The sequence below is a fragment of the Danio aesculapii genome, chromosome 8 (genome assembly GCF_903798145.1).
Source record: "Danio aesculapii chromosome 8, fDanAes4.1, whole genome shotgun sequence".
Taxonomy (NCBI): domain Eukaryota; kingdom Metazoa; phylum Chordata; class Actinopteri; order Cypriniformes; family Danionidae; genus Danio; species Danio aesculapii.
Window position 1 is genome coordinate 33,440,340 of NC_079442.1, and position 13,797 is coordinate 33,454,136.

Here is a 13,797-nt window from a genome sequence, read left to right on the forward strand (position 1 = left end):
ACTAGCCACATTTCCTCTGGAGTTTCATGTAATTTTGGGTGTTTCATTTTTAATTTGTTGACTTTAACTGCAGGTTGGCACTTTCACTTTCATTCAGGAACATTTCATGCATGCCCCCCGTGACAAACGAGTCATTGGATTAGAGTATGAACTGCTGGAAGAGTGTTGTTTTAATAGAATTTAATACTGCATGCCGAATGGGAGAAAAAAAACCTCTGCATTTCACGATGCAGGTGTCTGTGGTCCTTCACTGATTTGGTAGGTGCAGAGAATAGTGTCAAAATGCCGTGTGTGTATAGACTATCCTGTTGCAAAATGTGGCGAAAATCCTACAAGACAGTAATAGTTAGATTGTGGTGTTCACATGTCTGTACTGCACTTCAATAATGCGACTAAAATCGGCACACTCCACATGTCTTAATCTGATTTCTGTTTAGATTGATTATGACCTTAACTGGATTAAATTAAATTAAAATTAATAAAAAATAAATAAACAAATAAATAAATAAAAAGCTGTTTGCATGGTAGACTCTTAGACAGAGTATTGTCTCAATCATATTAAAATTAGGGTATTGGTGTCCATGTAAACAAACTCAATTTGTCAAATGCTGACCTGTGTACACAGATGACGGTCCACGGTCACAGCATCTAAAAAAATATATTTACATCTAAAAAACAAAAACAAATTAAGAACTAACAACATTGATAAGGCACCACATGGAGATTTTGTTTACCAACCAGTCCCACATTGGAGTTAGCTTGAGGTCAAGAATGTTCAAACTGTTGTCACAACTCTTATTCTGCTGTGGTTTGATTCTTGGAAACAGAAGGGGAAGATCCGAGGTGCCTCGAGGGATGCAGGAGTAGGTCAGAGGGAGGAAGGGGAAGAGATCTTTCCAGAGAGCCTGCATTATAGTCTGGGTGACTCTTGCTACAGTGAGCCGTAACATTGTCTCTCTTTTCAAAGCGACGGCCGCAGATCTCACAAGGGAACTGGTAGGTGCTCTCAGCATTGTGTTTCCGCATGTGCCAATTCAGAGAGGCTTTCTGTCGACAGGTAAAGCCACACACTTCACACCTAAAAAGGAAAGATACAAAAACTTTGTTGTAAAAGACTCTTGAGCAAACTAGTTGTGTTAAATATTGATTGAGTATTTGTGAAAAAATTTGTTCAGAGTTACACAATCTTTGGTATAAACAAAAGGCCTAATTAATATGTGGTGAAACTCATACTGCAGCGGTTTCTCTCCGGTGTGTATCCTGCGGTGGATGATCAGGTTACTGCTGGTTCGAAACGCCCGAGCACAGAACTCACAGATATAGTCTCGCTGATCTCACGGACATAAAGAAGCACAGAGAGAAAACTGTATTAATAGGAACAGCAGGAAAAAAAAAAACATTCAGTACAAAATGTAGGTCTGACTTTTCGGTTCTAGACATAGATTTTACATCGGACAACAAAACTGTCCTGATAGTCAATGTGTCATTAGCTACGATTTCATACACCTATTTTTATGCACATTTTGGATAGAAGAATAAAAAATAAAAAGTTGATGGAAACGCCAAGATGCGCATAAATTTTGAAAATGCGCATAAAAAAAGATGCAAATAACTGAGTAGGATAAATTTTTATAAGGTAAGAAAAGATGCGCATAAACTATGATTGGAAACACTTTTACAGAACAAATTCCAGTATGCACATTAAAAAAAAAAAGTCATGTGATTTGTTATAAGAGATCATGTGTGGATGAAAATGAGGGTGAATGGACAAAAAAAGCCGGCTGAGCACATTGTATAACATCTGAAATGATGTTTGGGTCATTCTAAAACCCCAGTATTAGTGTTATTATATTATTAATTTCCTCCAGAATTGTCAAGAGTGTCTGTGCTCCTCATGCCTTTCAAAACGCTTTCATTGCATGTCAACATACTGCCTTCTGAGGCGCAAGTCATTTATTAAATAAAGAAAAGATTCACGCAGCTTCTCCTACTGCAGAAAATTCTGCTTTTACTTTTGATATTTGGCAATAGTTAATTAGGAAGTGACAATTTTGTTCTGTTTGACTCATTGGATGGAAACACTGCTTTATTTACATGTCTTTTATGCATTATTCCAGTTATGTGCATACATTTAATTTTGCATCTTTGGATGGAAACATTGATAAGTATAACAATCTAGACTAGATTTTCTTTTAAGTTCTGTAATCCTTTAGCTGAAATGCTAACATTTATGATCATTTTATGAAAGGCACTTATAACACACATATCATAACAAATGCACTTATAACAGACTACAGTAAGTACATTGCATATAAATGCATAATATCTACAGAAACCTAATATTTTTTTATTTACCCAACTTGGCTGCTTTGAACCAAATTAATTTGCATTGAAATACATTAGAATATGGCCTTTGGAAAGTGTTGTCTTTTCTATATGAAACGTTGACTAACCTAAAACTATTTTTTCGATATACTTATTAACCCTTTGTTATTATTAATTAACAGTTGCTGTCAAAACAGATCTTCAACTCACAAGCTTAAATATAGACATACTTTCTTTAACGTTTTGATAAGTTTACCTGTTTAACTGCTTGCCAATACTAATATCTAATAAGCAATCACATGAGAGTTGAGCATCAGAATGGAGAAATATTATTGAAGTCACTGTTTAACGTGATTAGTGGAGTATTTCAGAAACTGCTCATCTACTAGGATTTACACACAATCATCATTAGAGTTAACAAAGAATGGTCTGAAAAAGATTTGTATCATGAATATGTAGCTGACAAATCTGGCACATAAAATCTGTAATATGGACTGAACACTCACTACTGTGCAACTTTTCATGCTCCTTCAGATGCTTCTTAAAGTTGAAGGACTTTCTGCAGGAGGGATGTGAGCAGGTGAAGGTCTTCTGATGCAGATGCTGATATTTGATGTGATGCTGAGAAGAAGAAAAGATCCAGTGCTGATGCTTTTTCAAAAAAACATGTAGTGGGCATCTGGTTTGAATTAAGCTTGTTTTCTTATTTAACAGTCAGAATATATGAAAAGTTGTGTTAGTCTGGTAAAGACTAATGAATGTGTCATGCGCTGGTAATATTGACTTGGAACTTACATTTAAATATTGTCGACTGGAGAAAATCTTATCGCAGCCTTCAAACTCACAAGACAAAATCAATTTGGATGTCAATTTTCTGTAAACAAATTGAGATTTATGTGATATCATGTTTACATATAATACGGTAGGACATCATAAGTCATTCACTATTAATAATACTATGTAATATTCATAAATCCAGGACAATCACCTGATTTCAAGCGTCAAGTGTAACACAGATTGAATATTTTTTGAGCATTACACTGTATTCTGTTTGTTATTAAAAAAATAATAATCATGATTCACAGAAAACAACACACTGATGTTTAACCAAAATATTTTCAGGCATATTTAGAAAAATAATATACTTACTAAGGCTCTATTTATTTTAAATAATTTATTATAATTAATAGTAATGAATAGTTATTGCAAGAACTAGAACCATTAATTCAGTGAACAGTTTCTGAGAATAGCAGAAACTGGGCCTTTTGCATTTATTGATTAATGGTCTAATTGCGGTTATTTCATCATTTAATCATTAATCCTTTGTTTTTAATAATTGAAAAGATTAAAAAGAGGTCAAAATATGCATTTTGTTACTTTCTTTAAAAAACAACTTATTTTTAAAAAATGAATTATTTCACCCATGATCCTTCATTCATTCATTCATTTTCTTTTCGGCTTAGTCCCTTTATTAATCAGGGAACCGCCAACTTATCCAGCATATGTTTTACGCACCGGATGCCCTTCCAGCTGTAACCCAACACTAGGAAACACCCATACACTCTTGCATTTACATACATGCACTATGGCCAATTTAGCATATTCAATTCACCTATACTGCATGTCTTTGGACTGTGGAGGAAACTGGAACACCTGGAGAACATGCAAACTCCACACAGAAATGACAACTGACCCAGCCGGGGCTCGAACCAGCAACCTTCTTGCAGTGAGGCGATCATGCTACTCACTGCGCCATTTTGACGCTCCCATTTCACCCATATTTTGACAAGTTATTTGAAACATTAAAGTATACAATTCCTATAATAATATTTCAATTTCATTTGATAAAGACGGCAACACAAAATAGAACATCGGTATAACTATAACTATATATAGAAATAAAATAAAACATATATGTGAACTATTATTTAATAAATTGTAGAGTTAATAAAAATATTAATTGCTTAATCTGCTTAAAAATAACGAATATATTCATACTGCTAAAAAAAACAAACAAAAAACACAAACCTTTTCCTCTTGCCACCAATCTGAGACGCATCCTTTTTCAATGACTGTGAACTAAAGAGAAAAACTTTAGAACTCAGTTAAACTTACTAGTTATCCAAATCATTTGAAAGTATGAAGCAGGTCTTCTGTTAGAAAATGATCACCTGTTACTTTGAAGTATTCCCGTCTTTTTGCTGACGCTGCGTTTCTCAGTATGATCTGCACTACTCTGGTCCCCTCTGTTGGTTAAATTCAGCACTGCATCTTCTTCATAGCTAAGAGAAACTATTTAGCTGTCATTTCATGTTTTATTGTATATGAATAGAGTGAATACCTATCAGTACGGCTTTGGTTTTCAATGTGAACCCTGACAGGAACATCTACAGTCATCTCGTCACTGTCTGCTGGAGATCTGACAGTCAGAAAAAAGAAAAAAAAAAAATCATTAAAAGCTATAAATAGAAACCAAACAATCCTTTGCAGTTAACACAGCAAAATAACCAAACCCAATATGTACCCATGCTCTGAATAAGAAAAGTCAGATGCCAGATCATTTCTGTGCAGTGCTTCAGGAGTCGCTGTAACATCTGCAAACAAGGTTATAGTTAGTCCTTGAATAAAAAAATTATAATGTTTTTTTTTTTTTGCCGAAAAGGCATTCACCTGCATTTTTATTTTGTCCAAGCATTTTATTTGTGTCAATGTCAGCATTTTCTCTCTGTTGCTGTCTGGTTTTTAATCTAGTCATCATTTCTTGTCTTTCTGTATCTGTTATCGTTTCCTTCATCTGTCTCTCGTCTCGTTTCAGTCTCTTTGCGCTGGATGTAATTTTATCACTGTCACTTTTTGAAATCAGCTTCTCCGTGTCAATAGGACACCACAAAAAATGATGTCCATCTTCACAGGTGTATTTAAAACACTCGCTGGCTTCTGCTAATTTCTTGGGCTCAGTTTCCTCCTCTCTTCTTCCACTTTGACCTCGTGTTGATGTTTTTGTTTTTGGGACAGGCCTACACTGCAGGACAGGAGGAAGAGGACACATCTGTCCATGGTTGTGGACCATCAAGATGAGTTCCTGCAAAGACTCCTTGGTAGTTGATACAGTCTCTCCTTTCCCATCACCTAAAAAAAGTTGCTTTAATGATTCTACAGATTAACAATGATCAAAAGAATAACAGAAAAGTGCACAAGAATTTAAAGCATTTACAGTGCATGCAGCTGGTGTGGATGCTATAGTTATCTGTATAGTTCTAGTTCTTGGTGTGACGCTGTCTTTTACTAAGAATTTTTGTTAAACAATAAGAGTGGATTAATGTTTTCTCATTTTTTAGCAGTGTTCTATCACATTTGTCATTTTATAAAAGACTTATTACAGTGTTATGAGCAAAGAACAAAAAACAAAACAAAGCTAGCAGCTATGAGGTGAATCCCGAAATTTTAATTTGAAGCAATGAAGCATCCAAACATTGGGTAAAAAGTCAGTTACAAGACTGAGAACTCAATTTTAATGAGAGAAAGAACTACAATCCTATAAAGAACCTTAAATGATACAAATATTTTTTACTATTAAACATACACTCACCAGCCACTTTATTAGGTACACCTTACTAGTACTGGGTTGGACCCCCTTTTGCTTTCAGAACTGCCTTAATCCTTTGTGGCATAGATTCAACAAGGTACTGGAAATATTCCTCAGATATTTTGGTCCATATTGACATGATAGCATCACGAAGCTGCTGCAGATTTGTCAGGTGCACATCCATGATGCGAAATTCTCGTTCCACCACATCCCAAAGGTGCTCTATTGGATTGAGATCTGGTGACTGTGGAGGCCATTTGAATACAGTGGACTCCCTGTCATGTTCAAGAAACCAGTCTGAGATGATTTGAGCTTTATGACATGGCAAATTATCCTGCTGGAAGTAGCCATCAGAAGATGGTGCTATTGTGGTCATAAAGGGATGGACATGGTCAGCAACAATACTCAGGTAGGCTGTGGGATTGACACAATGCTCATTCGGTACAAATGGGTCCAAAGTGTGCCAAGAAAACATCCCTGACACCATTACACCACCATCACCAGCCTGAACCACTGATACAAGGCAGGATGGAGCCATGGTTTCATGTTGTTGATGCCAAATTCTGACTCTACCATCTGAATGTCGCAGCAGAAATCAAGACTCATCAGACCAGGCAACGTTTTTCCAATGTTCTATTTTCCAATTTTGGTCAGCCTGTGCAAATTGTAGCCTCAGTTTCCTGTTCTTAGCTGACAGGAGTGGCACCTGGTGTGGTCTTCTTTTTCTCTAGCCCATCCGCCTCAAGGTTCGACATGTTGAGCATTCAGAGAAGCTCTTCTGTATACCTCGGTTGTAACGAGTGGTTATTTGAGTTACTGTTGCCTTTCTATCAGCTCGAACCAGTCTGGCCATTCTCCTCTGACCTCTGGCATCAACAAGGCATTTGCGCCCACAGAACTGCCGCTCACTGCATATTTTCCCTTTTTCTGACCATTCTCTGTACACCCTAGAGATGGTTGAGCATGAAAATCCCAGTAGATCAGCAGTTTCTGAAATACTCAGACCAGCCCGTCTGGCACCAGCACGTTCAAAGTCACTTAAATCATCTTTCTTTCCCATTCTGATGCTCAGTTTGAACTGCAGCAGATCGTCTCGACCATGTCTACATGCCTACATTGAGTTGCTGTCATGTGATTGGCTGATAAAAAAATTGCATTAATGAGCAGTTGGATAGGTAGTGCTGTCGCCTCACAGCAAGAAGGTCGCTGGTTCCAGCCTCGGCTAGGTCAGTTGGCATTTCTGTGTGGAGTTTGCATGTTCTCCCAGCATTCACGTGGGTTACCTCCGGGTGCTCCCGTTTCTCCAACAGTCCAAAGACATGCTGTACAGGTGAATTGGGAAGGGTAGATTGTCCGTAGTGTATGTGTATGTGAATAAGTGTGTATGTGTTTCCCAGTAATGGGTTGCGGCTGGAAGGGCACCCGCTGCATAAAACAAATGCTGGATAAGTTGGCGGTTCATTCCGCTGTGGCGACCACAGATTGATAAAAGGACTAAGCCAAAAAGAAAATGAATGAATGAATGAATGAGCAGTTGGATAATAGTACCTAATAAAGTGGCCAGTGAGTGTATAAAGAGACCAACAAAATGTACTGACCATAGGGAGACTTGATTATGTAATTTGTGGTACAGTACATCATGGGAGTTGGCAAAATATTGTACGCTTTGGCATGCTTTACTTTTTGTTAAAGAATTTTTAAATATTTGTAATGGAAACCAAGACTAAAATACTAAGTTAAAATACATTTCAGTGAATGTGTTGCTAAAAAAGATAGTCAAGACCAAGTCATGCAGGTTTAGAACGACTTTATAGTTCTAAATGCTTTAGCAATTTAATATAAATTATGTCAGAAGAGTCATTTTATGGGTGAACGATTCCTTTAAGGAGGGAGTCTGTGGTTTACCTGAACACTTCATACAAACTCTTGAAACATAGCTGTAAAACAGAAAGCAGAAAACGTCATCAGTTAGACCACATATAATCTATAATCATCCACACACACACCACCAGAAGACCTTGGCCGTTGACCAAACCTAAATGTGTTTTGAACTCCATAAACCGCCAGTTAGTTTTTGTTTTTTCTGCCTACACTTTCTGTTAAGCTCACTCATAATTCCTGTCTCTTCTCTGTATGATCTGGAACCGGATCAGAACAAGTCTCATCTACAAAGCCAGAATCAACAACTGCAGATGTAATTCAGCTGGAAATCTAAAGTAGCGCATCCAGCGAACTGTCATCCAGCGGGTCTAAGAGTAACTGTATCTCTCGTCTGTACTGTACCTCTCCAGCAGATGCTGAGCAAGCTCCGAGTGAAGAGAGAAGCCCAGTTTATCTTTGAGTTGAGCCCAGCTCTGCAGACACGAGCCCAGACGCACGCGAGATTTGCTCCTGCGGGCGTCCAGCTCTCGCCGGCGCTGGCGCAGCACAGTTTCTTTAGTGGATGACATCTCGCTGACAGGTGCCACTCAGACCACACTGAAACACAACGACACACATTTCAAGTCAATGAGGTGTTCGTTTTAGCATTGCTGTAGAAAAAAGAGTGAATTTAATAAGAAGTTCTGTCATCATTTACTCACCCTTTACTTAATTCAGACCTTTATGAGTTACAGAAACACAAAAAAAGAACATATTTTGAAAAATGTTGGAAACCTGTAACCACTGATGCCCATAGTATTTGTTTTTCCAATTATGCAAGTCAATGATTACAGGATTTCAGCTTTCTTGAGATATTTTCTTTTGTATTACTCAATAAAAAAAGAAACTCATATAGATTTCGAACCACTTGAGGATGAGTAAAACGCAAGACAATTTGTAGTTTTGGGCAAACTATCCCTATAAATCATCAATTAATTATATATTTGTTATCATGGCAAGCAAAAAACATTAAAATATTGTAATTGGAATATAGTGATTGTAATGATATTGAATTTCTTGAATTTGTTGTAATTGTAATGCTATGCAGTGCATTTGTATCGGTAAACTTTATCACAAGTGTTAGTTCTGGTTATTTCTTTCCCAGAAGAATTTCAAAATATATATAATATATATAAATATATATGTTAAAGCGTTATAAAAGCCATGAACCAAATATATGAAGATATGAAGCAAAGAAATAGCCACAGCAATATCAACCTGCAGCCCAAAACCCGTTATTCACTGAAGCTAAGCAGGGCTGAGCCTGGTCAGTACCTTAATGAAAGACCACATGGGAAAACAAGGTTGCTGTTAGCAGTAGTGTTAGTAAGGCCAGCAGGCGGCACTAACTGTATGCTAATACCCCAGTAATGTGAAGAGGATGCTATACTGTCAGTGACGGCCGGCTTTCGGATGAGATGTTAAACTGAGGCTCTCTGTGGTCATTAAAAATCCCATAGCACTTCTCGTAAAGAGTAGAAGTGTAACCCCGGTGTCCTGGCCAAACACCCTCAACGGCCCTTACCTATCAGGGCCTCCCAATCATCCCCATTCACCGAATTAGCTCTATCACTGTCTCTCCACTCCACCTAAAGCTAGCATGTGGTGAGTGCACTGGTGCTGATGTCCTGTGGCTGCCGTCGCATCATCCAAGTGGATGCTGCACACTGGTGTTGGTGTGGAGAGACCCCCTCCCTCATGAAGGGAGCGCTTTGGGTGTATGGCCATACACGACAAATGCACTATTTAAATACACATTATATTACATTACTTAATGGCTTTAATGGGGAAAATAATACAATTTCATGTGAATGACAAAATTAAATTAAAAAAAGAGAGAAAAATACAGTTTCAATAGCATTATGGGTAATGTGGTTTTTTCCTTTATGAATTCTTCTATTTAACACTATTAAAAGCAAATATGAACAGATAAGTTTTATAAAATCATATAAATCAGAGTTACAACCTTAGCGCCCACAATAGGCCTGTCTTAAAAGATGTGTTCTATCAGAATTTCAAAATCAGTCGGGCAATAAAATGACTCGGGTTTCTTTCTATTTAAAGATGTTTACTGAATTTTCAAGCAGCAAAACAATAACTTCCGGTCAAAAAACTGTGTTGCTCCGTCTTTCTTTCACATTTCGTAACTTAAAACGTTACAAACAAAAGAGTAGGGGGTGAAAACAGCAAATGTACACAACTAAACGTATCGACATGTGTAAACTGTACATGAATTTCAGCATTATTAATAAATTATATTAAATCAAATTATGGCTCTTACAAGATGTATCCGTTCTGTCTAAGAATCTACTTAGAAATGGATAAATTGTTTTTTTTATTTACTTTAGAACTCACTGCTTTAATGGAATCCAGCAACAACTACAAGAATGTAACTTATAGGGGAGAGCTCAACCTAACTCACTTTGACTTTCTCAGTTTGTGTAAATCTACATGGGTTTTGAAGTTTATAAAGTTAAAAAATAATAATTTCACACTTGTTTAGAGTTTGACAATGTTGCAATATAGAGCCTTGTAACATGATCCTGACAGCAACACAGTTACAGCACAGTTCAAAACAATGTTGGCAAGATTAAGAAACATTTAGAAAAAAATGAATGTTGAGCAACGCCGTTCTGTTCTAATAATAGCAGGACAAATTGTTGCACAGTGTTACCTAGAATTTCCTACAACTAGATTTTTAAACTAGCTATTGTCTTCTGCCCGTTTGTAGAACATTGATGACTACTTTACAATCTGTTAATTTAGGAACCAGATTAATTTATAAACCTATCAACCAATCTGATATATTGTTTTCTTTATTTGTTAACAACTAGTGGTGCAAAGTAACAAATTACAAATACTCAAACTACTGTCACTGAGTGGTTTTTCCCAGAAACTGTAATTAACTAAGTAGTTTTAAAAATGTGTACTTTGACTTGAGAACATTTTTAGTGCAGTATCGATCCTTTTCCTCAACCTTGAATACATTTTTTTGTATCTGTACTTATTTTCCTTCAACCTGCAGTCACTACTAGGGCTGTGCAATTAATTGAAATCGGATTGAAATGGCGATTTGAAATGTTGCGATTAGCTAATCGCAAGAAGCTACGATTTTCCCTGCCCAGAGCAAATGCGTAACTGCCGTCTGTGTGTGATAGTCTTGGTAGCCAATTGAATGAGCACAAGTGAGTGATGAGTGTCTTGCTAAAAAAAAATCAACTGAAAGTATTGCCAGTGATACTCAGTATAGTAGCAAGCAACAGCAAAGTACAATTTCAGAGTTGTTGAAGCCAGAGTTTTCTGTATTTTTATAATTATAATTTTTTTATAGGAAGCTACTTTATCTCCCTAATTTGAGTTCAACGTGTTTTAAGAAAGGTAAGGTCATTTTATTAGTGTTTACTCTAGAGAAAAATTTGTGTTTCATTTCTAAATATTCAAAAATAAATTTGAATAAATGTTTAAGTTAATATCTTTTCAGTTCATTTTTAACTAACACTCACTGCATTTTAGCAGTAAGAAGCTATGATACATATTATACGATACAGAGCTGAAGCTTGACTACAAAATTAAATTGCAAATAAAAATTTATATCTGTCAAAATAAATAAATAAATCGCAATTAGATATTTTCCCAAAATCGCACAGCCCTAGTCACTACTTTATTTTATTCTTATCTATGGGTATTAGATAGATCAGTAGATACTCAAGATAGACAAATCAGTCCTGTGATTCTTGTCCAATCAAATTGCACATCGAAAGTAAAAACCTCAAGACATGGGCACTTTATAAATACAGCAAAGTGTTTGGAAGCATTTAAAGTGTCCAAGAAGATGTCCAAAATCTCTACATAAATCTCAGAGACTGTTTAGACACTGATGAGAAGATGAAGGATGTTCACTGTACACTCAGAAATAAAGGTACAAGTGCTGTCATTGGGGTGGTACCTTTTCAAAAGATACACATTTGTACTTAAAGGGTCCATATCGGTACCTCAAAAGCTTATATTTGTACCTAAACATTTTAAGAGGTACACTTTTGTACTTTCTAGGTACTAATATGTACCCTTGAGGTAATATTAGGGACCCTTCAGGTACAAATGTGTAGCTTTTAAAAAGGTACCACCCCAGTGACAGCTCTCGTACCTTTATTTCTGAGAGTGCATGATGACTAAAATACATGACTAAATGGCCTTAAACGATAACTAAATCCACTACAGAATGTTACTGTACGTTTACACACACACATGCACCAACTGCATGTAAACGCATCAACCGTTCAAAGCGTAATACTCACTACTCTTCAATACTTTTCATTTTACTTGTACTTTGATTAATATATACAACAGATACTTTTACTCTAGATCAGTGGTTCCCAAAGTGGGGGGTCGGGACTTTTCTGACACATTTATGGCAATCTAATACATAAAAAAATACAGGCCACAACTGAACATTGACTTTGATCTCTGATTGGTGATCTCCAAAATTAAACCAAGAATAGAGAATAGACTTGTGCTGAAAACATGGTGTCCACCAGTCTCTTCAGTTGGGGTTAATAGTAAACAAATTAATAAATTACTAAAATAATGATATGGTTGTTAGACTGTTGCACTTTTTTGTGTCGTCAATATGCTCATGTTTATATAGGGCTTTTGTTGTGTGCACAACGTTTGCATATTATAAACACCTTCGAGGAATATGGGGGTCGTGAGTTATTTTAGAGGTCGCGGGCTGAAAAGTTTGGGAACCCCTGCTCTAGTTGCACTACAATCTGGAGCAAATAATGGTAGTTTTACATGCAAGTTTTACTAGAGTATGGTTTTTCAGTACTCTTTCCACCATTGGTCACAACAGATAATTTAACATATTAAATTAAATGTAGTTGACACCTGATGTTGTGCATTAACACGTCTGATGCACCTGCTTTTGTTAAAAAAGAAAGACTATATTGTATGCTGTATTTCTGTAAGTGCCACCGGATGCACTGCTACAGTTGGTGGTAAAAAACGTAAAACGACAGGAAACCACTGGCATACCTTAAAGGAGTCCCTCGCGTTCGTTTCTTGAGGGGCCCGCTCGCTCGAACTGTTGCCCTTTTAAGATCAGCCGATCAGACAGTCAACAGATTACCGCTGAACTCAATGCAAATGACATCACATTTACCACACGATTAAGAAGCAGCTATATAAAAAATATTAATACTGCATGAGATTATCATCTCAAGGCTATTATGCGAACTAAATCTTCGTTTCCAGTATAATATATCAAGCGAGCTGCAGAAACAGAAACCTAATCGGAAGTTTGCTGTCCCAGAATCCTCCACGACATGGCTAGGATTTGTGGGAAATGTAGTGAGAATGATCAAACGTGCGTTTTTAACTCAGTGCTTAAAATACTTTTTAAATAATATATAATCAAAACTAATTGAATGTATTTATATTTATAATAGCGTTTACAGTTCTTATAAGTAAAAATATTTGCAGTTTACAGTTCTAACACAAGTTATGGAAATGTTTTATTGAATCAACACTTTTCACACCTTTTAATTCCATTTTAAGGAATGTAAACAATAACAATGGTCCTAATGTATTTCCTGTTTAACTTTTTATATTCCTATAGCTTCCGAGACTCCAAAAAGCTCCACATATTGATAAATAATCTTATGATAGCTGTTTTAAAGTGAAAATATGATTAAATTGTCTATTGTTAAAGTTATGATATAGTATGAGAACAAGCAGGAAATGTTCAAGGGCCAATGACATCACCACGTTGAAATAATCTATACAGTAATAACAATAAAATGAAAATGAATCTATAAATGGATGAACAACTCAGTTGACATCTTTAATGTGGACTTCAAAAGCCCTCAAAACATTCAGAGAGGCTTTTATCAAAAAAATATAACGCAGCAGGGTGAAAAACACAAGTAAAGGAGTGGAACAGTGAGAGCACAAAAAGGAAGCAGCAT

At 36.3% G+C, this 13,797-nt stretch overlaps 1 protein-coding gene across 1 annotated transcript; it reads right to left on the reverse strand.

Moving 5' to 3' along the window:
- Positions 1 to 616: 616 nt before the first annotated feature.
- On the reverse strand, positions 617 to 13,109 carry LOC130234120 (zinc finger protein 692-like). Its single transcript, XM_056464399.1, has 12 exons — positions 12,866 to 13,109; positions 8,195 to 8,389; positions 7,817 to 7,848; positions 4,996 to 5,454; positions 4,850 to 4,919; positions 4,667 to 4,744; positions 4,497 to 4,607; positions 4,354 to 4,404; positions 3,121 to 3,199; positions 2,832 to 2,946; positions 1,234 to 1,333; positions 617 to 1,078 (listed from the first exon to the last, which is right to left on the reverse strand). Exons 2-12 carry the CDS (start codon positions 8,359 to 8,361, stop codon positions 796 to 798), a joined length of 1,545 nt encoding a protein of 514 aa, XP_056320374.1. The 5' UTR covers positions 8,362 to 8,389; positions 12,866 to 13,109; the 3' UTR covers positions 617 to 795.
- Positions 13,110 to 13,797: the final 688 nt, after the last annotated feature.

Excerpts from the sequence above, each read along its gene's own strand:
- LOC130234120 (XM_056464399.1), bottom strand. The coding sequence starts at position 8,361 with ATGTCATCCACTAAAGAAACTGTGCTGCGCCAGCGCCGGCGAGAGCTG. Across the intron at positions 4,745-4,849 it reads TTTTCTTATTCAGAGCATGG|ATCTCCAGCAGACAGTGACG; the intron begins GTACATATTGGG and ends TCTGACTGTCAG. Across the intron at positions 1,079-1,233 it reads ACCGGAGAGAAACCGCTGCA|GTGTGAAGTGTGTGGCTTTA; the intron begins GTATGAGTTTCA and ends TTTCCTTTTTAG.